We start from the raw sequence: 26,993 nt of genomic DNA, 5'->3' as shown, positions 1-26,993 counted from the left end.
ACTTTGGGAGGTGGAGTTGAGAGGACTGCTTGAGCCCAGGGGTTCGAGACCAGCCTGGACAACTTGGTGAGACCTCATCTCTACGATAAATAAAAAAATTATCCAGGTGTGGTGGCACACACCTATAGTTCTAGCTACTTGGAAGGCCGAGGCGGAAGGACTGTCTGAACCCAGGAGGTGGAGGCTGCAGTGAGACTTTGACTCAAGGAAAAAAAAAAAAAAAAACCTCACCAAGAGAAAGAAGTCTAAGAAATCTGTGCAGTTCACACCAGATTACTGCATAGTATCTTGAGCAGATAATCAATGAGATGATTTTTTTTTGACTTGGAGTCTCACTCTGTCGCCCAGACTGGAGTACAGTGGCTGGGCCACCGCAGCCTCGACCTGCTGGGCTCCGGCGATCCTTCCGCCTCAGCCTTCCGAGTAGCCGGAATTACGGAATTATAGGCATGCGCTACCATACCCGGCTAATTTTTTTTGATGTATTGTAGAGATTTAAAAAAACAACCTCTTGAAAATTTCTGTTTCTAGACCAGGTTTGGTGGCTCATGGGTCAGGCACCGTGGTTCACGGTGAGGCGTGGTTCACGTCTGTAATCCTAGCACTTTGGGAGGTTGAGGCAGGAGGATCGCTTGAGCCCAGGAGTTTCAAAACCAGCCTATTCAACATAGTGAGACCTTGTCGCTACAAAAAAAATAATTAGCTGGGCATGGTGGCATGCACCTGTGGTCCCAGTTACTCAGGAGGCTGAGGTGGAAGGAACGCTTGAGCCCAGGAGGTCAAGGCTGTGGTGGGCTGTGATGGTGCCACTGCACTCCAGCCTGGGTGACAGTGAGAGTCTGACTCAGAAAAAAAAAAAAGAAAAGAAAAAAGACAATATCGGTTGGGTGCGGTGGCTCATGTCTATAATCCCAGCATTTTGGGAAGCTGAGGTGAAAGGACTGCCTGAGCCCACAGGTTTGAGACCAGCCTGGGCAACTTGGCGAGACCTCATCTCTACAATAAATAAAAAAATTAGCCGGGTGTGGTAGCGCGTGCCTGTAGTTCCAGCTACTTGGAAGGCTGAGGCGGAAGGATCGCCAGAGCCCAGCAGGTCGAGGCTGAGGTGGCTGTGAGAGTGCCACTGCACCCCAGCCTGGGCGACAGAGTGAGACTCCAACTCAAAAAAAATAAAAAATAAAAATAAAAATAAAGAAAAAAGACAATATCTATCTCTTAAGAGTTCTCAATCTTTTACTTATTATCTTCTAAAAAGAATTAAGTTAGAGCCAGTGAGGGACCTGAAATATGGCTGAGATTCTCTAAAATATAATGGCATCAGGTTGCCCACTCAAATTTGATACCATAAAAATCAAGACTGGCTGGGCTTGGTGGCTCAGCCTGTAATTCCACACTTTGGGAGGCCAAGGTGAGTGGATTGCCTGAGCCCGTGGGTTTGAGACCCGACTGGGCAACTTGGTGAGATCTTATCTCTACAATAAATCAAAAAATTAGCTGGGCGTGGTAGCGCGCGCCTGTAATTCCGGCTACTTGGATGGCTGAGGCGGAAGGATTTTTGGAGCCCATCAGGTCGAGGCTGCGGTGGCCGGGAGCAGCCACTGCACTCTAGTCTGGTTGAGAGAGTGAGACTCCAACTCAAAAAAAAAAACCCAAAAAACAAAAAAAATCAAGACTGCCTGGGCAGTTGGCTCGTGTGTAGTTCCAGCACTTTGAGAAACTGAGGTGGGAGGATAGCTTAGGCCAACAGTTTGAGACCAGCCTGGGCAACTAGGGAGATCCCCGTCTCTATAAAAAATTAAAAAAAAAAAATAGCTGGTAGCGCATGTTCTGGCTACTTAGAAGGCTGAGGCAGGAGGATAGCTTAAGTTCAGGATGTCCAAGGCTGCAGTGTGCCATGATGGTGCTACTCACTCCAGCCTGGGTGACAGACGGAGTCTCTGTCTCAAAAGAAAAAAAAATCAAGACTACATTAAGCAAATGACAATGAAAAGGGATCCGGTTTAGTTACTACCAACCACGGGGTATAGAATGTGGGTGTCAACCCATTTACTGCATAATTGAGTGGTCAGTCATTGACAGTGGCTGTATTTTCCACGAGTAAACTCTGTATTTAGTCAGCATATTAGGAGGTTTCTACTTAACCAGAGGAATGGTTTCCAGTTTTTTTTTTTTTTTTAATATTATAGCACCAGGGTAGTTAAGCCTCTGTAGCCTCCAGCATGGAGGTGAAAACTAGTCACTGCTTACTGGAATGCAGAGCCCAGGGCCCTCCAGGGCCCTCTTGCTTACTGGAGCTGCCGGAAGGCAGGCTGTTGTCTTCCAATGTGCTGCAGCCGCTTCCTGGGCGATCCTCATCCTCAGAGCCGGCCACCGTGAAGTCTGACAAGGGGCCAGGGACCTCTTGGACAAAGTACTGGGAGAGGTCAGATTCAGAAATAGGGGAGTCCTGTGGAAGAAGAAAACGTCAGAGGACTAAGACGATGCACCAAAAGCAGATTTTAAAGGGCAATTACTTCCTATCCTTCCAAGAACCCTTTGTTTTAATCCACGGTCATTGGAAACATCTGTGGTGGTAAACACACACCTCTGCTTACTTTAGGATGGTGAAATTGACAACTAGTGAATAAAAAATGTGAATGCTGCCAGATAATGTTTTTAAGATTTTTTTGGTGGTGGGGGTGGGGGACACGACAAATCTTTGGCAATGATCAGAAAAGCCACAGCAGCAGATCAACTATCCCTGGAAAAACACTGGGGATGGGACAGGAAAGCAGAAAGCAATTCCAGGGCAATTGGTCCAGCCAGCTGAGGAACAAAACCCAGGGGAGCCTGAATCCTGCACTCTGACCCATTGGGACTTAGGAGAGCCCAGCTAAGGAAGATGCCACAGTCTTCTTAAAGTCGCAAGAACCAACTAGAGCTGCTTGATTATGGAGCAGTTTGAAAAGTTATTTTGCAAACTCTAGATCAGTTTTCTAATTTTGTTGCACTAATCTTTTCCTGAATGAATAATTAATACATGAAACACACATTTGTGCATCTCTTCTCCAATTAGCATTGTTGCTATTTACTGGCAAAAAAGACTCATGGATAGAAACAGGAACTGGGCCTTCAGGCTTTACTTGAGGGCTCCAGGAATCAGTCTGTGGTCCAGCTAAGAGAGGTAGGCAACAGTGCACCTTGACTCACCCTTTTTGCAAAACAGGGACTCTTCAAGGGGGTACCTGTTGGGGGGAAAATTCACCACATTGTCATACAGTGAAGTTCAGATCACAAACAGGCTCACGTCCTTAACTAAAAAAGGAGATGCCAAACGTATTAAATAAAACTCCTTTTGCTTGACTGGCACTGACGGGTTGTGTGCCCGGGTGTAGACACGCATGCAGTCTACCTGGGTACCCAACCCTAAACCCCTCTCCCATCATGATTCTGATGCTTCAAAGCCCTAACTCAGATGCTCCTAGCTACTTGATGATCCCAGTTGGAAGTAGCTTCTTCTTCTCAATTTCCAAAGTATTTTTCCCTACCCACGCATCTATTTCCATAGACAGAGTGTCATTTAATTAAGAGTGGATGTGTATCATCTCCTTTCCTCAGTCGGTTAATAATCTATAGCGAGCAGAGATGTTGACTGTCTGACCCCACAGTGCTGGGCATTGTACTTGGCATCTACTAAGTGCTCCGTGATATTTGCTGAAAGGTTTAAAGAAGGAAAAAATAAACACTGACCAGGAAGCTCATGAAAGAACTGAGGAGAGGGTTGAATATCTATTTTAGTTTTTAACTAGAGGATGAAAAGCCATGAGCAAGAGGCCATGGGCCTGAGGACCATGGTGTAATCCTCTCTTTTATGATGACTGGGCAGAAAGGTTGGACTTATGAGAACACAGCTCTCAGGCAGGTCCGGATAATAAACTGGATAAAGAAAGAATATCATGGGCATGCCTCCTTTAAATATATTAATTATGAATGCAAATAATCAGTGCATTTCATGATTGCCAAAAACCTCTGTCTTCCTTTTCCTCTGACAACCAGTAACCCATGTCTCAATTCCTTTTCCTCCCAGACATCAATCTGAACATCAGTAAAATCTCACACTCAGAAACCTTTGAAGAGACCCTTTGGGTTTCCATGTGCTTCATATTTTAAATTCGTATGAAATTCCTACTATCTCAGTCCTTCTCTGCCTGAACTTTTCCACTTAAGGGTGATATCCTGATTTTTGCTGCCTCTGTTACCCTCTTTAAATTGACGTTTTAAAATTCGTGGAAAGAAATCTCAGGTTTTGGGATGGGTAATATTCTGCATCTACCAAACTACTGATATTTTGGTCATCATTTCATTTCATAAGTAGCATTTCAGATGAATTGAGCATCAATACATGAAATGCTTCTAACTCACTTTGGCAAATTATCTGAGAGTAGTATAAGAAGAATGCATGATTAGATCTTTAACGAGGCACATTTGGTAACTGCAGAAATCAAAAGCAGCAGCCAAGAGAAAGCATAGACTCTCTTCAGCAGCTACTTTTGCCAAACCTGATAATTACTAAGAATCCAATAATATTGCACTGGGGAGTGCCCCGTGAGTGAACTTAATGAGAAACTCTTCTGAATGTTGGATGAAAATGTGCAATTCCAGTACCTGAGCCAGGAGAGGAATTGGCCTCCTTGCTGTCCAAGTAAGTGCTGCGTGCTATCACTTCATCCATTTCCTGCTCAGAAACCTGATTTTCAGTAGAAAGCACAAATTAGATGGCTTTATTTTTCCCTCCCCCCAATAAAAATAGCTAGGACCAGAGTCAGAGCTAAGTGCTGATAAAGAGGCATATCACAGGGCCAAAGGTCATGACCATTCTCTGAAACCGTGACTCAGGGCATGTAGGCAGGACACTGGGTTATGGATTGCTTCAAGCAGTGCACACAGAACAAGACCTTCAATCGGTGCCCACGTATGTTAAGCAAAACATTCAAGTGCTGTGATTACCAGCAATGTGGCTTATATGTACCTCTCTCTAGAAAACTCACTTCTAATTCTTTTTTTAAACTTCAAGGAATTTTTATCTCTACATAAAACATGTAAAAGTATGTAAGTATAGCATACTCTTCATGTAGATACACTAATTTTTTTTTTTAGATTAGAAAATATAGTGTATTTAAAAAGTAAATTAGAGAGAAAGAAGAGATTCACCTCCTCAAGGTAAGGAAGGGGGCTAAAGACAGGAAACATGGTGACAACCACAGCTCAAAGAGCACATGGTCACACCAGAGTCTAGTAAGGTAATGGCCAGATTCACTAATTTTAACATTTTGGCACATTACACACATGTCCTCTCTACATAACACACTCAAAGAGTTAAAATTTTTTGCTACATCATTTGTAAGTTGCAGACATTATGACCCTTCACCAGTACATATTTTAGCATGTATCTCCTAAAAACAAAGACATTCTCTTAAATAACCATGATACTATTATCAAATTTGGGAAATTTAACATTGATGGCTATTTAATATACATTTCATCCTCCAATTTAGTCAACTGTTCCAATACTGTCCTTTAGAAGTACTACTCAAAGTGTACGCATAGGGTGGAAATAGTTCACAGGAAGTGTGATGTCAGCCTGTGATGAGATAAGGATCTTTCTCCAGAATGCAAATCAGCACACAGCTTTCTTCATCAACAATGTCTTGGCCAGGTGTGGTGGCTCACACCTATAATCCCAGCACTTTGGGAGGCCGAGGTGATAGGATTGCCTGAGCCCATGGGTTTGAGATCAGCCCAAGCAACTTAGTGAGACCTCGTCTCTACAATAAATCAAAAATTTAGCCAGGCATGGTGGCACTTGCCTATAGTTTCAGCTACTTGGAAGGCTGAGTGGAAGGATTGCCTGAGCCCAGCAGGTTGAGGCTGCTGTGTGCCACTCCAACTCAAAAAAAGTGAGACTCTAACTCAAAAACAAACAACAAAAAGACATGTCTTGTGAGGGAAAAAAAAAAAGTCAACTGAAGCAAATGGTGTGTACAGTGATGTAACTGATTCACATTTTGGTACAAGAGCTTCTTGTTGTAGACCTGAGGCAGACTGTCATGGAACAATTTATTTGCATAGTAATGCTTTATTTTAAAAATTGGCTTTGGCAACCCAGAATCTAGTTGTCATATGTCTTTAGTCTCCTTTAATCTGAAACAGTTCCTGAACTTTCCTTTGTCTTTCACGGTACTGATATTTTCGAAGGAACCAGGCTTATCCAAACCCTCAATTAGGATCTATTTGATAGTTTCCTCATGCTTAGATTCAGATTATGCATTTTTTGGCAGAAAAGTTATAAAAATGGTTTCCTTCTCAGTGCATCTAGAGGCACTTGGAGTCCATGTGTCTTATAATGGGTGACGATAACTTTCATTTCTTGATGAGGATGGAATTTGCCAGATTGCATTGGAAGCTTTTGTTTTTAGTCATTAGTGAATAATTTGTGAAGGAACAGTTTGTAAATATCCTGTTCTCTGACATATTTTTACCCCATGGTTTTAGCATCATTGATTACTCTTATCTGGATCAATTATTAGTATGAAGTTTTCAAAATAATGATTTTTATAACTCTTCTATTCTTTTTATATTTATTAATATCATGGCAGACTCATGGATTTTCTTCTCAGTTGTTATTCTTAACTGTCATTATTCATTGGAAGTTTTTTAAAAGCCTGACATATTTTGAAATGTATATTTTTAAAAATAATAAGAAAACTTAGAGTTCCTTTTATAAAGGTAAGACTATTTTAAACTTAGAGTGGTAATCTTGTGTACTAAACTAATATTTAGCATAAGGAATATTTGGGTAAGCATAGCAATCTGTCTTAAGCAAATAAATATTTCTATACAAGAGTCAGTCTTGCATCTTAATATAACACATAAATCATAATCACATCATGACCTTTATGTAATACTTTATATACACATAAACAGGCATATACATTTACACACACACACACACACCCCTCCACAAGGTAAAGAATAATTGTGTATAAATGAGCCAGGGAAAACATCAGCTTAAAACAGTGGTTGCTATTTTTCTTGATACTAGACTTTCAATGTTCGCAATTGTTTTTCTAAGTAGGAGAAAAATGGAGTTCTGTTACTTTCTTCTACTTAACATGAGCTAAAAGTTGCTATTCCAGCAGGCCCAAATCGCAGCCTGACTAGACCTGGAAGGTTTAAATAGCCCGGTTGGGCAGCCACTGCTCCAGACGTTATGAGAAACAGAAGAAAAGAAATCCTTGTGGTGTTTCTTTTGGAACAACAAGAAAACTAAGCAAGCACATACATTCAGTATCAAAATGTACTATTGGCATGAAAAGCTGGGCTAAGTGGTACAAAAATACATTAAACATAAAATAGAACCTTGACCCAAAGAAAAACAGAGTATGATGTTACAAATAAGCACACCATGTTTATCTAGGAAGAAATGTGAAATCCCGTCAAACAGATGCTGAAATTTGGTTTTGCTGGACATAGCGCCAACATGATCACAGAAGAAACCATTCTTCTGTGGCTAGAAACATGGATCTACCTGCGTGTGCAACAGGGTCACAGCCCACCAGGATTAGGATGGTTTGCACTGAAATGCCATTTAGATGCTTGATTGTATTGGCAAAATAGGCATAGATTTTTGGGCTGAGATGAACTAGACCTCTGAACAAATCACGACCCATGTTATGCTGGAAAGGATTTTGAAGGCAGACATGCCTTGAAGCCAGTGACTGCAAACCACTGAAAACTTAACTCTCTCTAATGTTGCTGAGGGAGGTATTAGGTCAGCCACAGCTTGCTGGAGGGCTTCTGAAGTGAAGGGAGGTGCTATGGGAGGGTCGAGGCCCAGCAGAGACTCTGGAGGAAGGAGCTGGGAACTTTTCTAGTTGTAACCTTCAGGCAAAATGTTGTTAAAAGTGACCCAAGAGCCTGGGGGACAGCAGTAGAACAAAGTAGAATAGATCCTAAGAGAAGGTATCAGGACTACAGAACAGAAAGGAGAAAAATGGGATGTGACAAGTGAGAAAAAATGCAAAAAGGTGGAAGCAGGGACTTATTTTATATTAATGATATTCAAAATTATTTTATGTAAGACATTTCTGAGAATGCACACAGATAAGAGAAAGGAATGTGAAAAAAGTGGTGGAGTTCACTCTGAATCAGTCTGATGGCGATCTTTGTCCAAGTACTGTTGCTGATGTCACATCCTAGATCAAGACATAGAGTCATGGCTCGGTGGCACTTGTTTGTACTGGGATTACAGTACAACAAATGAACATGACAAAGAGTCTAAAATCGATACCATTAAGAAACCTCAAGGCCAGGCATGGTGGCTCATGTCTGTAATCACAGCACTTTGGGAGGCCGAGGTGTGAGAATTGTTTGAGCCTAGGAGTTCAAGACCAGGTTGGGCAACATAGTGGGACTCTGTCTCTATAAAAGTAGAAATAAAAAATTTAGCCAGCTGTGGTAGTGTGTAACTGTAGTCCCAACGACTTGGGAGGCTGAGGCAACAGGATCACTTGAGCCCAGGAAGTAGGGACTGTGGTGAGCTGAAATCACATCACTGCACTCCAGCCTGGGCAACAGACTGAGACAGGAGAGAAGGAAAGGAGGGAGGGAAGGCGGGAGAGAGGAAGGAAGGAAAACAGCCTGGGAACATTCAGGATATAATTAAATAATACAAAAGGTGTGGCCACAGAACAGGCATGGGTAAGAGCTATGTTCTTAGTGAGCATTTTGGGAAAGGTTAAATTTTGTTAAACACAACTTGATCACAATGTTAGGGATAAGCTCATTTTAAAAGACTTTTACATTGAGTACTGAAAACAACAAAAAATAGGGCTCAACAAGGGTTGTTTTCCCATGTGCATTAAAAAAAAAAAAAAAGTGGGCTGGGCACAGTGGCTCATGCCTGTAATCCCAAGAGTTTGGGAAACTTAGGTGGGAGGATCGCTTGAGGCCAGTCTAGGCAACACAGAGAGACCCTGTCTCTGTGATATTAAAAAGGAAAATTAAAAAAAAAGTGGGTTGACTTGAACTTGCTGAAATGTCCTGTGATTAGCTTCCAAAAATTAAAGGCAACTCTATGAGCAAATAACAGCAAAGACCAATAGTTCAGGGAGTATGAGAATCTCCAAGTTCAGTATGGGTCAAGAGTGTGACACTGGTGCTGACAAAAAAAATTGTCGGTTCTTAGGCCTTAATTACAGTACTATTCTGCTCAGGTCAAGGACAGCTTAGACGGAAGAGGACCAAGTCTTTGAGCTGGGTCTCGTCCTTCATCTAACAACAGTAATGTCCTCACACTAACAAAATGGTTAACACTTTTGGGGTCATGAATGACTAAGAGTTTGACACAAGCTATTGACTTCATCCACAAATGCAAATATACCCCAAATTTGTGTAATTCATAAAGTCCCTATAAGGACTTCAAGTGAAGGACCTCTTCAGGTTAGGTTGTAAATTTTAGAGATACGTATTTATCATGTAGCCCTGGTATGTTGACATTGTCTGACACCCACTAGAAACTCGATAAATGTTGAGGTAATGAAATTACTATAGGACAAGTATTGATCTGAACCATATAGTCTAGAGGGAGACAGGGAAGGACAGGCCCTCTGTTCCATTCTCTCAATGCCTGGAAGCCTGCCTGTTTGACAACATCCGTATTTATCCCAAATTCCCCACAGGGCCTCCTCATGGAGCCTCCGACTCTTTTGTTCAGTACCAGGTTCATATGGGCTTGGCGGTACCTATGGCTGAGCTGCCAGCCTTAGACTTGAAGAATCCTCCCTCCCTACTGAGTAAAACGTGTGAGTAAGAAAAGGTTATTTCACGGTTTATCCTCAACAGAAGATTCCACGGGTATCCTCACAGCCAGAAGATGGGATGAACTGCAGTGGTTTGGGATGTCCCATTAGCTCGAGCAAGATGCCATGTAGTTTCTCTTCTCTCCGATGGAACCCACCACATTAGATAAGCCAAGAAAGAACTCCCACTTTCAAAACGTGTCTTTAGCAGAACAAGCAAAACCAGTATTGGAAAATGTGAACGTAAGCTAAATGTCACGGCTGGAAGAATTTCACTATGTATTTATGCTGTTTAGGTAGATTCAAGAACATTTGTGTGAGCACTTAATGGAAAAGATTCTAGCATAAATTTAAAAATTTAGTCTATTAGACAGAAAAACAGGATCCTCCACAGTTCTGAATAAACTTAACAAGTAACTTCTCCATCATCGTTTATTTGAAATGCTGGGCTTTGTTTTCCCCCTCAACTTTGATGGAAGCAAAATTCACAAAGTGACAATTGCAAATAAGCAATTAGTTTATCAAGCCAGATTTCATCTCATTTTCATATATTTAAATTGTGTGAGATAGTCATTTGATAAGATAGTTTTTTTTTTTTGACCCAATGAAAAATTAAATGAAACTTTGGAAGGAAATATTCCTCTTCAAATTTGAAGACAAGCCAGGCTTGGTGGCTCAGTCTGTAATCCTGCACCTTTGGGAGGCTGAGGTGAGTGGATTGCCTGAGCCTGCGGGTTCGAGACCCGTCTGGGCAGCGAGACCTCATCTCTACAATAAATAACAAAAATCAGCCGGGCGTGGTAGCACGTGCCTGTAATTCCAGCTACTCGGAAGGCTGAGGCGGAAGGATCGCTGGAGCCCAGCGTGTCGAGGCTGTGGTGGCTGGAAGCGGCCACTGCACTCCAGTCTGGGTGACAGAGTGAGACTCCAACTCAAAAAAAAAAAAAAATGAAGACATTGATTTTTCCTTGAAGAGTATCTGAAAAACCTTGCATTCTAGAAATTCTATAAAAATGCAAAAACAGTCATTGGTTTAAGTGAATCCAAGTTAAAGTTAGATTCTAAATAGTTATCTTAACAATGATTATAAAAATTTATTTTACACTATTTCAATCTAGGCACATTCTCATTTCTTACTTAAAGAAAGTTTAAAATTCACTAAACCTGTTTAAAAAATTACTTAGCACTGCTGGGCGCAGTGGCTCACGCATGTAATCCCAGCACTTTGGGAGGTAGAGGCGAGAGGACTGCCTGAGCCCAGGGGTTCAAGACCAGCCTGGGCAACTAGGTGAGACCACATCTCTACAATAAATTAAAAAAAAATTAGTTGGGCACAATGGTGCGCACCTGTGTTTCCAGCTACTTGGAAGGCTGAGGGGGAAGGATCACCCGAGCCCAGCAGGTTGAAGCTGTGGTGGCCGTGAGCATGCCATTGCACTCTAGCCTGGATGACAAGGAATTCCTAATGTGGGCAAACAAAAGATTGTGGTAAGAAAAATTTATTTATTTATTTATTTTTGAGTTGAAGGTCTCACTCTGTTGCCTGAGCTGGAAAGCAGTAGCAGAACACGGCTTACCACAGCCTCAACCTACTGGGCTCAAGAGATCCTCCTGCCTCAGCCTCCCAAGTAGCTGGGACTACAGATGTGCATACTACCTACCACCCCTGGCTAATTTTTTTCTTTCTTTCTTTCTTTTTTTTTTTTTTGCCTAGACGGGTCTCCAGCAATCCTCCTGTCCTGGTTGGGATGACAGGAATGAGCTACTTTTCCCCACCTGGCAAGAAAAGCTTTCTTATCTTGAAACTGAAAGAGTTATAGAGATTATCTAGGCCAAATACAGAAGTTAGGTATCTTACCAGACATCAAACAGCCAGTATTCAGAACTCAGCATTCCTACCTTCTACGAGACCAAATTTCAAATCTGCCAAGCAACACTGTCAAACTTTTCTAATAAAATTTTCTGAGAGTGAGAGAGGAAGTCAAGATCAAAGATTCATTTCCCACATGTACCAGCCAGAGGCCGGGTGAACCAAAGAGACTGTGTCGTCCTAGGGATGTGTAGCATCTTGCCATGCTCAGAACAGGATGAAATACTTTACCTTTGGATTAGGGTGTCGACCGATGACAAGGCGAACAGGTCCTGGAGGGCATTTGCTCAAAATGGCATGGACCTTGCTTAAAGCAGCATAGCGGACATTGATTGAGTTTACTTCCAGGATTTGATCTCCACGGCTAGGAAGGGCAACAGAATTCACACTCTGTATTAGCAGCAGGCTTCTTACAAGCTCAAAAACTTCACTTCTAGGAGAGGTTTACATAAAAAAATCTTTTCTGAATACTTCAAAGAAGTACATGACAAAGTAACACAGTCATATAATCACATTAGATTTTAAGTTGTCAAAGGCCATTATGTCCATCTACTGGTATTTTCAGAAGTAGTAAAGTCAAATAAAATTGATAAGAAGGACAACAATAAAGGCTATCATTTCTTGAGCACATACTATATGCCAGGCACTGTACAAAGTAATCTACATAACAATGCTTTGAGTGGGTCTAATTATTCATATGCTGTAGATAAGGCCACAGGCTCAGAGAGGCTGCTCAGATGTCACACACTGTTGAAATAACACAGGTCTCTCTGATTCTCAGTCATCACGTGATATAGCCTCTCGACCACCATCAGTTTCTTTCTTCCTACCATCTTGAAATGATTATTGGAATATAACTTAAGGAGGAAATATCTGAAGCTCAAAGGTTACCTAAGAATTTGTAAAAATGTTTCAAATTTGAACAAATGAGAAATTGGGGACAAGTTGCCCATTTTGACTTGAAATTATAGGGAGAAAACTCAGTAGGAGAGAACAAAGACTCTTTATATGGGGTTTGAAGAATGTTCATTTGGCAGGCTCCAGACATATGGAACCATTCAAGAAAGAAACATCATCTTGGGATGTCATTAAAGGATTTTTTTCCTTGGGTTCTAAAGTATATTTTCTTTAATGTACTTTGGATGATTTGCTAAATTTTTTTTCAAATGGAAATTCACTCTGATGATTAACTAAAAACATAATATAAGCTATTAACAGAGCCCCAAAATGGCAACCTCAACAAATGCCATTTTGACAAATCCTCAACCACTAAAGGACTTAGAGAAGCTTATAGAGGAGAAAGGTGATACTGTTTGGATAGGGTGCTTTATGCAATATGTGTACATTCTTGTGACGTGTAGGTGGGCACTGACCCACTGCAATTGCTATTTAATAGAACACTTAGACATCTCTTGTATAAACAGAACATCCATACTATGGCTCAACTATCTGGCTTAAGAAATCAGACAGTGATTTCAGAAAATAGGCACCTAGACATCACCATTCAAAAAGGAATGGAAGGAATAGAAAAGGTTCAAGAGATAATACATAAAAGAAAGTTCTCTCATTCAAGGGCACAATTTCAGGACTCTTTTGTATCCAGTGATTCCAAACTTTTATGACAGTCCCAGTATTTCATATGAATTTTACATATATGAATATAAAATGAAAGAAAACATTGAGATAATCATAGATGTCCATATAGAGTTTATGTATCTTGTCAAGCATCTGAAATGAAACTTCTGAGTCCAAATAGAACAAAAGCCAAGACCTGGAATTCTCTAATTCAACCAAATTTCATTTATATTAGCATTTACATTTTTGAAGATGCTGTTGACTGTAGTCTTGGTTATATAATTGGAACTAATTCAAAGTTTTAGCATCCCTCAAAGGAAAGCAACAGATCAGGAATCATCAGGAACACGCCAGAATCTTACACTATCAGATATGCAACAAACCTCAGGTTGCTCTCCATCTTGGCCACTGATCCTGGGGCAAGGCTGTGAATGTAGATGCCTGGAGGGCTGTTTTCTAGAGCCAAGCAGCAGGCACCAATGCCTAATCCAACTCTTGGCTCTGTCAGAGGCATCATTCAAAGAAAACAAAAACAAAAATTACACAGTAACCAGACAAAAAAGTATAATTGATCAGGAACTGGATTAACATATATTCATACCAATAACCATTTACTTTTCTTCCAGACTCAGAAAGCAAATTCTACTTTTCTTTCTCAACATTGCCATTTCTTTTCATGAAACGAGTCCATGGCTAAACTGGGGCCTAACTATGGACCTGTGAATTATCCAGTGATCGTCTTTCTGCTTAGTCTAGCAAACTTCCTCAAACCTGTGTTTGGCAATAGGCAGAGTATGAGTAACATTTTTATTCTGGATATACAACGTTAAGCTTTCTTTTGCCTCTCTTTTTAGCAACTAATCTCTTGGTTATTTTTCATCACATTTCTACAGTAGGTGGGGAGGTAAAAAAAAAAAAGATGAAAAGCAGTAAGATTTGATGATCACCCATGACCAGTATTAACCGTATTCTTAACTATGATCTTTTGTTCACTAAAATTTATAATAAACTTAGACTTAAGCTCGTCAGAGATTTTTAAAAATAAGAGTTTCTGACACACAGTGATTCATCTTGGGAGAGCTCAGAGAGTTCTGTGCTACTGGCACCTTCCCCTCACTTTGACTAAAGCAACTAAAATCTCTGCTTTTGATTCCACTGTCCACATAGAGAACATCACCTGTTGTTGATAGAAGATTGTTCCAAAGAAATAATTCATAGAAAACCGAGAAGAAAAGAAAAAATACTCCTCCAAACAGATTACAAATTGTTATTCGAGAAAGGTATCGAAAGTGAGGAACAGCCGGTATCACCTTTGTGGAGTGTTACTTCCATGACAATCCTGTCCTTGGGCCCAGGAGTCTTCCGACCAAGGGATGAAGAGCTGCCTTCATCGGAGCCTCCCACTGGGGCTCCCCCACCGGTGTTGAAGTTCGGGGAGCTGGATCGGTTCACGTGTGTGGGTGTTGAGCAGGGCGTGAGGCTGGGGCTCAGTAACTTTGTGCGTACCGTTAAGACAAATAAGCCACTCCGGATTTGCTGAGAAAACAAGGGAAGACGGTGGGCTAAAACATTCATACTGTCCTTATATCAAAGGGTAAAGGAATCTCACCCAACCCAAGCTGGAAAGAAATAAAGGAAGGAAAACAAAAAGGGCAAAGGAGATCCATAAGAATGTTGTTACCTTAAAGGTATGAATGGCTTCTTGAAACGTCAAGCCCTTTATTGGTATTCCATTTACATCTAGGATTTCATCCCCTAGTGATCAAATGTGAGAATTACATTAACATTAACCTTTAATGTTCTGGACTCTTAACTGTTGTCAGTCCTAAAATAGGATGCCATCTGGTCCCTGATTTACAACTCTAAAATGACTTTGACAACAAGGGTACCTGCATAGTGAACATTTGTATACCTAACCCTGAATTGTACCCCACATCTTTAAAATAAACATTTTTTTAAAAGATCTAAAAAAAAATGACTGATTATTCCAATCTACTTTCATTAGCTTAACTCTCAGGAACGTCACAAATAGGACAATTAATGACAATGCATCTTCTTTTGCAGTAATTTTGTATTTCTGTCTTCAATTAAAACAACTATGGGAAGCACCAAAATCTTATTTTTTAGCCACTGCCAAGTTTGACAACAGATGTCCTATGTTTAGAAATCAAACTACAGAAACCGAGTTCCCAGGCGTTCCTCATAATCATTGTTTAAAAGCTTAAGCCCACGGGCAATGAAGCATGAACACACACAACATCTGAGAAGCCACTCCTATATTTGCAGAAAGACGAGCTCCCCAGAGCCCAGAGAATCACTCCAAGTGTATGGAAAATGGTTTTAATGATAAAGACAAAAAAACTTGCTGAGATATTTGAGAAATGGCAGCCCCACCTCCAGAAATAGCCTGAATGCCTGGTCTTATTGATGTGGTTCCAGGTTCTCTGTCATGAAGCTGGCAAGTTACTATAGGCTTCTATCACAGAGATGACAGCAGGGTCATGTCAAATAGTGATGCATGTGTGTGCACAAGCTCGCTCAACTCCTCCCGGCCCCTCACCAGCTAGCCTATCATCTTCAGCCTTAAGAAGGTGCAGTCAGGTCATTGTTCAAGCTGTCGGTAGTGTCTGCTGGGAATACAAAAGAACTTGGACATCCTGTTGACTTATCAGTGCTCGTTTCTGGTTTGCACTCTTGTGACATGGGCTGTATTTCGGAATAACAGTTCATCACAAACACTATAAAGATGCCCCAGAGAGAAGAACAGATGAACTTTGCACAGCAGTGCAGTATGAAAGGGAGACGTCATACACCTGTAACAAAGTGTAAAACAGTGTAAGAGCACAGATTTCCACCTCTTATAGACAGCCAGTCCCAGGAGCACAGTGTGTGTGTGATTAAAGGAATTCTATAGATGACTTTTGTTCTGTTTCTTCACTTTAATGCAATTGCAAAAGTTGTAAAATAAGTGAAGGGACCTCTGTTTAAAAATCACTTGGAATAGCCAGGTGAGGAGGTTTATGTTTTGGGGTTGTTTCCACAGGGAAAAAGAAGCAAATATTACATGATTGCTCACATTCTTAAAATGTATACAAAGTTTTTAAAAGAGGTATCACTCAACAGGTTGAAAAATCCATTCCAGTGACTTATATCTCTTGTAAATGAACACATATGAAAAAAACAGTATTTAGGAGAACAAAGTGCTATTAACCTTTCCTAACTATTGGTTTTTTTTCCCATCTTGCTCAGTTTTACAGCCTTGCAGGATGAATTTCAATCAAGTGAACACATGGCACATCCATTACAAAAATGCTCTGCTAGAATTTTATATTGTTCTGAAAGGCGACATGAACACCACCTGGGAGTTAACCCTTCCTCTAAGAGAGAGATAAATATTCCGTCATGGAAATATTAAGCCTGGTCACATTTTACCATTAGAATACAGGCTTCTATAGGTTGTTCTGTTTACAAAATAGGCAATTCACTCTTATTGGCTTAAAAAAAAAAAGTATAACAGCACCTGTATTTCAGTCAACTGAACTGAGTTACAGCATTTTTTAAGATAACTAAAAATATTCTAACTTAGTCATTTCATGAAGGGAATGTTAATAAGGGAAGGAGAAAAACCAGAATTTATGCTTTGGTGAGTGCTATTTAAAATATGTTCAGAACTTGTTGGCAATTTTACTTTATAAAAAGTATAGCCGGGCTCGGTGACTCAGCCTGTAATCCCGCGCCTTTGGGAGGCTGAGGTGAGTAGATTGCCTGAGCCCGCGGGTTCGAGACCCGCCTGGGCAGTGAGACCTCATCTCTACAATACAGTCAAAAAATCAGCCGGGCATGGTAGCACATGTCTGTAATTCCGGCTACTTGGAAGGTTGAGGTGGAAGGATCACCGGAGCCCAGCACGTCGAGGCTGCAGTGGCCGGGAGCGGCCACTGCACTCCAGTCTGGGTGACAGAGTGAGACTCCAACTCAAAAAAAAAAAAAAAAAAAGTATATAATCTTGGCTGGGAGTAGTGGTTCAAGCCTGTAATCCCAGCACTTTGGGTGGCCGAGGTGAGGAGACTGCCTGAGTCCACGGGTTTGAGAACAGCCCGGGCAACTTCGTGAGACTTCATCTCTAAAATAAATCCAAAAATTAGCTGGGCACGGGAGCATGCGCCTATAGTTCCAGCTACTTGGAAGGCTGAGGCAGAAGAATCACCTGTGCCCAGCAGGTTGATACTGGGGTGGCCATCAGTGTGCCACTGCACTCCAGCCTGGGCGACGGAGTGAGACTCCAACTCAAAAAAAAAAAAAAATGTATATAATCTTAAGCCAGATAAATATTTATAGAGAACACTCATATATGCAAACATATACTTAAGATTCTCTGTATTAAAAGCAGCTACTGTGTCTACACATAAAGGAAATTTTGGCCTATTCAAATTTTATTTTCTCAAGTATCATGATATGTTCAAAAAGGAAGAAAGTTCTGAATCAATGATCATGTATTTAAAGAAGGCAGTAGTAGTAAGGCAGAGAGGTGACCCAAACTTGGGCTCACAGAGCTAGGTTTAAATTTCACCTCTGCTAATTACTGAGGGTGGGACAAGTTTCTAGTCACTTAACATTTCTGAGTGTCATTTTGCTCATTTGTAAAATGGTTACTCCAAAATGCCTACTTGACAGGTTTGTAACGCAATTAATGAAATAATTTAAATATGGAGAAATGCTTTGAAAATGCTTAAAGCACTACAAATTATAAGATGTATTTAAACATTAAAAAATTTTTATTTGCAAAGTAGAACTTGGCACCTCAAAATTACTTTAATTTGCATTTAAAAGCACTTGTCTCATATATTTGTATGTGGCAAAATGGCAGAGGTTACAGGCAATGTAAAAGATGTTCATTTAGGAACCAAACTATGTGGTAATTGATTTCAACCACAAGATACTAAATGTCTATTGATGATCAGTTATTCTTCTTCCATAGCAAGGATGGGCTGGAAACTCTCAAGAATTTTCAAGACAGGGAACATGATTAAGGACCAAGTGGACAAAATAGACACTTAAAGACCAAAACAAGAATATCAAGCTACTTTCCACATATTATCCTATTTAGCCATCTCATTTCTATCTCATTTAACCCTCAGCTGCTCTTCAAGGTAGGCATTAATATTCCATGCTTCTATTCCAGAAAAAGTAAAGCTCTGACAGGTCACATCAACTGTGCAAGGTCATAGTGTATAACCATTTGATTCAGCCCAGGTCTACTCAACTCCCCAGCCCGTAGCCTTAGCTAACATTCCATTTGCTTTACATCCTGCAAAGCAGCAGCTTCTCATGGAACCAAAGGTCACTGCCAGAAGAAAGAAGAAGCTTTCTTCTACCTTCTTTAAGTCTTCCATCCTCCGCAGCTGATCCATTTGGGAAGATGGTCTTGACAAAAATCCCCATCTGTCCACGAATGCAGTCTCGACCCCCAGCAATGCTAAAGCCAAGACCCTATATTCAAAGAAGATGAGAGTCAAAGTTGACATTGCAGTATTTAACTGGGGTCATCTTCCTATTGCAGTATTTACTTAACTGAGGGTGTCCTTCCCATCATAGGATTTAGCAGAAGCGTCCTTCCTAAGAAAGCTTGTAGTTAAATGAATCAATTAGCTGTAAACCCAAGTTTGTGTTCCCTTCCCCATTTCCCTCTTCAGATCTATTTGGGTTGCACTAGTCAAGTATTACATTAAAAAGAGAAAGTTTTAGGTTGAAACATACACAAATGCCAATATTTGACAATCTTTGATCTCCAAAAATGTCAATCTCATATGGATCAACTAAATAGTTCATAAGTCATTTCCCACTATTCAGATGCTATATTTGTTTTTTCAGTTTAAGTCTTTCCATTTTGATATTTGCATAATATGAAGTTAATAATATCATTCCCTTTATGATAATGGCAATGACATGAAATTCACTCAAAAAGATAGCTAGGAGTATTCCCTGAAGCTGCAGGTTCTGTTTTTCTTTCGATAGAGCTAAAAGTTGGGGGTCATTCACTCCACCCTCGATTCTTTTTTTTTTGTCAGAGTCTCCCTGTCACCCAGGCTGAAGTGCAGTAGGCACGCTCATGGCCACCACAGTCTCGATCTGTTGGGTTCAGGCTTCTACCTCAGCCTTCCAAATAGCTGGAACTACAGGTGTGTACCACCACACCTGGATAACTTTTAAACATTTATTGTAGAGATGAGATCTTGGCATGTTGCCCAGGTTGGTCTTGAACCCATGGGCTCAGGCAATCCTCTCGCCTCAGCCTCCCAAAGTGCTAGGATTACAGGCGTGAGTCACCATACCCAGCCTACACCCTCGATGCTGTCCTAGCAGCCAGGTGCTGGGGACTCCTCACTTCGGGAGATCAAAGAGGGTGTGACTATCTCACACTCCGAGGCCTACAGGAAAAAAATGCCACCTGAATCCATACAAAGGCCACTCAAGTTATCCCTCTTTATACCTGTTACTTCTTATTTCATGTAAAAACAGATAAAAAATAATAATAATAAAAAAGAAAAACAAAGTAACCATTTAAACAGGATGTGCTAACATTCACCTGGAAGGAAGAACAGTCTGCAAAAAAGAGCTCACCTTGCCTTTCTGTTTATACAACCCGATGATAGAGATGACGGATGGCCGGATGAGTCTCCAAGGAGATTCCACCTGCGTCGTGCTTAAGGAGCGAGTGGACTTCTTCACAATGTGGTATTCCTAAAGGTTAGCACACAGCGAGGTCAGAGGTAGTCTCATTGATTCTTTTGTGGTCTCTGGTATAAAACATACTCAGACTTTGAAAATCTCAGCTGTCTTTTGGGTTAGTCATTTCCCTCTGGTCCATCTTGGTCCAGTGGCTTAAAGAAAAGGTTACTCTAAATAACATTGGAGGAACAGCCCCTACTGCAATAGATTGCCATGTCTTATTCCCCCATGCAAGGAACTACTTGGAGACCACAAGCACTGTAGCTCTTTCCTTGACCGCATTCCATAGATCCTACTTCTGGAATGGAGTCAGGGACCAGAAACCAGAGGCCTCAGTGATGTAGGATGACCTCCCTGGGGTTGGGCTCTCCTGTGCTAGTCACCTCCTGCCCATCCCAAGTTCATAATCATGGTTAGAGAGTATCTCACCATTTTAAGCTTAATTCACTCAATCAAAAACTCAGCAAACCCTTGTTTCTTATAAAACCCAAACCACAAACCCAGACAAGCGTTATTCCACATAAAATATCCCACTGAGAGATGGCAACAGCTTCAGTTCTAATCCCTCACATTTGGAGAATAAAATATTTTCCCATAAGCCACACTTTCCCTTCCTGACACACAGCAGCTCAAATCTCAATCCCTTTTTCATGTCCATCACCCACAGTACACACGTGTGTAAGCAGGGTGCACTCTTCATAACATAAACAAGAGATTAAGTGACTCTATTACTAAAACACTTCTACAATCCAGCTCCTTGCTATTCTTCTTAGAATAATAAACTTCTTAAGTCATGCAGATATTCTAGCATAAGCCAAAAAAAATCACTTTATGTTTAATGTGAGAAAAGACATCACAAAAGTTTTTATCCTTAGTTTGTATATACTACATTCAAACATAGAAATGAGATGTCCCCCAGTGATATTTTTATATTTCTGGCAGCTTAGAACAATTATATTTATTTTGAAGTTTTACAAAAATATCTGCCAACAAAGTTGGCCTCCCAGACTCTGAATCATTAAAAAAAAAAAATGATGTGGGCTTGGCAAGGTTACTACCCTTTTACTGAAACCATTACAGACATGACCAGACATAGCCAGGGTTTCAACCTATGAATACAGAGGTTCATGCATGAACTCCTAAGGGAGCTCCTTCTGATCCCCAATCTTCAGCAGTTCCTCATTCCGTCTTCCTTCTGGGGACAGTGGGAGCAAAGGCCTGCATGCCTCACTGGTCTCTCAAAGAGGTTCAGATGTCACCTTGAACCTCCTGTACCCATGCTGTCTAATCTGGTTAGCCACTTGCCAACTGTGGCTGTCTACATTTACATTAAGATTAAAATTAAAATTACTCTTGACTGGGCCCGGTGGCTCATGCCTATAACCCTAGCACTTTGGGAGGCCAAGGAGAGAGGATTGTCTAAGCCCAGAGGTTCGAGACCAGCCTGGAAAACTTGGCAAGACCTCATCTCTACAATAAATCAAAAAATTGGCTGGGGGTGGTGATACGTGCCTGTAGTTTCAGCTATTTGGAAGGCTGAGGTGGAAGGATCACCAGCAGGTCGAGGCTGCGATGGCCATGAGCGTGCCACTGCATTCCAGCCTGGGTGGCAGAGTGAGACTTCGACTCAAATAATAATAATGATGATGATAATAATAATAATAATACTCCTCTCCTCACTAGTCACTCTTCCGGTGCTCCATAGACACATGCGGCTACCATATTGGACAGTGTAGATGTGAAAAGGTGCAGTGGCTCACACCTGTAATCCCAGCACTTTAGGTGGCTGAGTAGGGAGAATTGCTTGAGCCTAGGAGTTTGAGACCAACCTGGGCAACCTAGGAAAAATTTGTCTCGGCAAAAATAAAAAAAATTGAGCCAAGCATGGTGGTTTGTGCCTATAGTCCCTGCTACTTGGGAGACTAAGGTGGAAGGATTGCCTGAGCCCAGGAGGTTGAGTGACAGTGGTGAGCTGTGATTGTGCCACTGTCCTCCAGTCTGAGTGACAGAGTGAGACTCTGACAAAAACAAAACAAAACAAAACAAAAACCCCAAAACAAAAAACCAAACCAATGTGTAAGAAATGTAAATCCTGAGAGAAAAAGAAAAGGAAAGAAAATAAGAAGAGAAGACAAAAGAAAGGACAATTTAGAGCAGGAAAAACTCTTTTTAAAACTTTCTACCTTAGTTTGGACTTCCTGATTCCTGGAAACCTGGTTAGAAATAGATGTTTCTTGGCTATAAATATGGTCAGGTTTCCTCAGCAGGTCAGTTAAGAAATTACCTCAATGCTAGATCTGTGGCCATGATGGCAGTAGACCCTCTCTATCATCTTTTACACTAGTTAAAACAGTCTGACAATTGGGCTACCCTACAACATTTGGAACTCTCCTGACACTGTGGGTCCAGCTGGACTATTCTGAGAAGGTCACAGATCTGTCTTTAATCCTGGGTCTGGATGAGTTTTTTTTTTTCTTGAATTGGTGTCTTACTCTGTTGCCTAGGCTGGAATGCAGTGGCACGCTGCTCACGGTCACCGCAGTCTCAACCTGCTGGGCTCAGGTGATCCTTTTGCCTCAGCCTTCCAAATAGCTAGAACTACAGACGCATGCCACCATGCCCGGCTATTTTTATTTTTTATCGTAGAGACGAGATCTTGTCAAGTTGCCCAGGCTGGTCTTGAACCCCTGGATTCAGGTAATCCTCTCACCTTGGTCTCCCAAAGTGCTGGGATTACAGACTTGAGCAATCGCATCTGGCCTGGATGAGTTTTTAACAGGTTCCATGCATTTTTTTTTTTTTTAGAGGTTGGATCTCACTTTATTACACAGGCTGGTCTTGAACTCTTAGGCTGAAAGGATCTTTCTGTCTCAGCCTCCCAAGTAGCTGGGACTACAGGTGTGTTCCACTGTACCCGGCTAGCCATGAAATATTATCCTCTGTTTTTTCTCAGTGCTCCAACTCCCTTCAAGTTACCTTTGGGTGAACTCAACCCAAAACAGCCTGACCAGCAACTGCCTCGAAAACACAGGCACTTTTACATTCCTGGTTGGGCAAAGAGCATCAGCAGCAACACAAACACTTTCTCCTGACACATAATCAACCAGATTCATGTATTTGTCTTCATGGAGATTCTGGCATATCACCTTCAGCAAAATATTTAACATCATTGGGATTCAGCTGCCCCATCTGTCAATGGTCACAACATACCAAAAATGAGGGCCTGGCCCAGATCCTTTAGAACTCCCCTGTCTATGGGTCTCTAAGCACTTTTGGATGTCACAGTTTCTTCTTCTCTCTTCTTCATCGTAGGCCTAAGGATAATATACTAATAGTTCGCCTTGGCACTCTCTGCCTGGTAGTACCAGGACTCAGAGAACATCCCTCAAGTTCCCCAGAAACTAGGCCTGCCTCCAACCTGGTTATAACTGTCTACCCAGTTTCTGTGGGTGGAGGATGCTATGACCGAGGAGGAAGCCCTGGGCAGAGCTGTGGAGCCCAGAGCTCTGCTGGGAGCAGGCTCTGGAACATTAACTTGATCACTTTTGGCATCCCTCCCTACAGCCCCCCATGACCATAGCTGTTTGCGTTGTTACTGTGTAACAGGTAGGTCCCCAGTTGAGTATAGGTGTGTGCGTGCATGCACACACACACCCTCTTCTTCCACACACATGCCTACACCCACCCACACAGTTGTTATGCTGACATATGATGCTCCTATTCAACAAGCAATGGTGGTTCACCACAGACTGTGAGATGCCATTGTCTCCTGGCAATTGAAAGTTATTCTGGGTTCCAAAACACACAGTCGGAAGGGAATCAAGATGTCAAAAGCCAACAAGGGATTTGTTTTCCTATTATTTTCAAATATTGGGCTGACTTCTTTCTAGCCTCTCTGGGTAGCCTTCCCTTTCTATGTCACATCTCTCTAGATTCTCTCTCTCGCCCCGGATACTCCCAGCCTGAACAGATGGGCAGTTCTTAACATGGAAGCTCTCATGGTCTTTGCAAAAACAGAAAAAGGCCTAGAGACTCGGGGGTTGGAAGCATGCTTTTCTGTCCCTAACCAAGCTGCAATGATTGTGCATGAAAGAGGCTCTGTGGCCCTAGACGGACCTGCGAGGCACCAGAAGAGTCCAGCAGCTGGGGGAGGGAGTGCTTCCGGCCATCGCGGGAGACCTCCAACATCCGGGCTCGAGGGTCCCCATTCCGCAACATCAGCTCGTTATATTCTTCCACAGACTCTAGGCGGTGGACACCCCCTTAGGAAGAAAGGGGAAAAAACATGGGTTGATACGCGATGATAAGAATCTTAAGCACATCCGCAGGTACAAATTTGTTACGTTTATACCCACCTTTGTGGCTTTCAGAAGGCCTAGCGCCCAATACACTCAAAGCATCAAGCTCACCACATTTCACCACCGAGCTGGTTATGTGTTGAGGCCATTAATGCCAGGCTGCAAAACACTGCCAGTTTTTGAAATGATCAGGCTGGTTAAGAGGCAACGTATATGTTAGATTCAAGTAAGATGTAGCAGTTGTGACTATAAGGCATTCTATAGCGGGAAGGCTATCAGTAGAAGGCTTTTTAGTGATGGAGGAATATCACTCTGAGGTTGGTATAGTTTCATTGTTGGGGTAGATGCTTTTTTTTTTCATGTACAGTAATAACTTTTAAAATATACTTTCTATTCAAGTCTAACAACTTGCTGGTGTGGTGGCTCACACCTATAATCCCAGCAATTTGGGAGGCCAAGACAGAAGAAGTGCTTGAGCCCAGGAGTTTGAGCCTGGTTAACAGAACAAGACCCTGTTTCCACAAAAAATAAAAGGTACATATTGTGACCACTCATTTACATAAAATTCAAAACCAGACAAAAGTAATCTATGATGTTAGAAGTTGGGAACATATCACTCTTGGATGAGGTCCAGTTACTGGCACAAAGGGGGTTTTTGAGGTTCTGGTTAATATTCTATTTCTTGATCTGGTCTAAACTCCAGGGATCAAGCAGTCCTCCTGCCTTGGCCTCCCAAAATGCTGGGACTATAGGCGTGAGCCACTGCGCCCAGCCTGTTTCCAGTTTTAGATCTGGAACAGAGGGCCAGAAAACTCTTTTGATAAAGGCCAGGCAGGACAGGTTTTAGACTTCATAGGCCACAGATGCTCTTTGTTGCCTATTCTTTTTTTTAAACTGCCTACTAAAAATGTAGAAAGCACCCCTAAGCTTGTGGGCCATCCTAAAGCTGTGGGCTGTGATTTGCTGACCTCTGCTTTAGAATATACTGTTACTAGAATTTTCCTACATGTCATTTCTGTTGGATGATACCTAGGAGTAGAGTTGCCAGGCTACAAGCATCTACCCATTTTTCCCCATGTTGTTTTACCAGCACATGTGAGTTCTGGCTTCTCCACATCCTTGGCAAGCTTGGCAGTGTCAGTCTTTATTTTAGCCATTATCATAGCTATATAATGGAAACTCGTGTTTTTTTAACTTGCATTTCACTGATGACTAATGATGTCAAGCATCTTTTCATATATTTGTTGGCTGTTTTCCCAAGTTGTAAAGTGCCTGTACAAGTCTTTTGCCCATTTTAATTGGATTTGTCTTTTTGTTATTGATTTATAGCAGTTTTTATTTATTTTTAATATATCTTGGATAAGAGTCCTTTGTGGGATCCATGGATTATAAGTATCTTCTCTGTGTCTGTGTTTTGCCTTTTCACTGTCTTGAAGGCATATTTTTTGATGAAAAACAGTTCATAATTTAAATGTAGTACAGTATGTCATTTTTGAATTTTATGGCCAGTACTTGTACTTTTGTGTCTTGTTTAAAAAACTTTTGTAGTAACAATTTTTAAACATTTTATCAATACCTAATCTATGTTATATGTTCTTTTAAAGTAAATTAACTTAAGGGATTTTAATTTTAAATGATATATTAATTATATGAATATAACTTTAATTATTATTACAATTTTAATTATACACAATATGCATGTCCATATACATGTGTGTACTTATATTTTTGTGTATATATCTATACAAACACAGATCCTTTGGAATATCAAGTTCTCTTAGACTAGGTAATGTTTGATGACCTAAAATTTGAATTCACCTAAATATTTTTCTGAAAGTTTTTCATGGAATAAAATAAGATAATCCTGAGTCTTTTAAAAAATGTTGATGAGTTACTAAAAGTAATAAAAATTTGGAAGAATGTTGATACAGTTATACAGGATGTCACTAAAGGTTTGTTTTTTTCAAAAGCTCAATATATACTTGGTGATACAGATTTTTGAACATAAAATTCCTTTGCAACCAAGAAAAAATTTTTAAAGAGATCACAAACCTAAGGTTTTCACATAAATAACTCAAAAGTACTAAAATTAAAAAGGAGCCCTGCTGACAAAAAAGGTGGTATGAAATAAGGAAAACTTTGGTTAGAATATCAGAAAAATGTTCCATAAAATGAGAGGTGACGTTGCGTTAGTCGTTTTGGAGCCAGATTGGACAAAACCTTAGTGGAAGTGGCTGGAACCTCTACAAAAACTCTTTAATAATTCATGACTCAGTACTAACTCACGACCAGATTAATGTCTCTTGGCATGCCCACTTATTTGAAAAAGATTTAGTGGAAGAAAATTCCTTTAGAGCTGAAAGGAAGGCACTTGTCATCAACAGAAGAGAAACCACATACAGTAGTGTCTACAGAGAATGTACTGATATGTGAATACCAGAGTGACTCATTTTAAGAAACTATGAAATAAATATTCAAATTTATAGGACAGACAAATTAGGAGCTGATTATATTAAATTCTCCTGCATGCAAATGTCTTTAGAATGAATGTTTTTCTTTTCTTTTCTTTTCTTTTTTTTTTTTGAGTTGGAGTCTCACTCTGTCACCCAGACTGGAGTGCAGTGGCCGCTCCTGGCCCCTGCAGCCTCGACCTGCTGGGCTCTGGCGATCCTCCGCCTCAGC

At 41.0% G+C, this 26,993-nt stretch overlaps 1 protein-coding gene across 1 annotated transcript in view; it reads right to left on the bottom strand.

The window, feature by feature from the left end:
- The window catches only part of PDZD2 (PDZ domain containing 2), a 124,248-nt gene that overhangs the window by 35,025 nt on the left and 62,230 nt on the right, over window positions 1-26,993 (bottom strand). Inside the window, exons 7-16 of the mRNA XM_008053306.1 lie at window positions 24,130-24,275; window positions 19,906-20,025; window positions 18,660-18,774; window positions 14,966-15,039; window positions 14,595-14,820; window positions 13,668-13,785; window positions 11,941-12,073; window positions 4,645-4,726; window positions 3,190-3,224; window positions 2,290-2,446 (exon numbers count right to left, since the gene is read on the bottom strand). Coding sequence (XP_008051497.1) covers window positions 2,290-2,446; window positions 3,190-3,224; window positions 4,645-4,726; window positions 11,941-12,073; window positions 13,668-13,785; window positions 14,595-14,820; window positions 14,966-15,039; window positions 18,660-18,774; window positions 19,906-20,025; window positions 24,130-24,275 — 1,206 coding nt within the window. The remainder of the gene's footprint in view (window positions 1-2,289; window positions 2,447-3,189; window positions 3,225-4,644; window positions 4,727-11,940; window positions 12,074-13,667; window positions 13,786-14,594; window positions 14,821-14,965; window positions 15,040-18,659; window positions 18,775-19,905; window positions 20,026-24,129; window positions 24,276-26,993) is intronic.

Source organism: Carlito syrichta, unplaced genomic scaffold, assembly GCF_000164805.1.
Source record: "Carlito syrichta isolate Samal-C Ts95f unplaced genomic scaffold, Tarsius_syrichta-2.0.1 Scaffold288045, whole genome shotgun sequence".
Lineage (NCBI taxonomy): Eukaryota > Metazoa > Chordata > Mammalia > Primates > Tarsiidae > Carlito > Carlito syrichta.
This window is presented reverse-complemented; position numbering and strand designations above follow the sequence as displayed.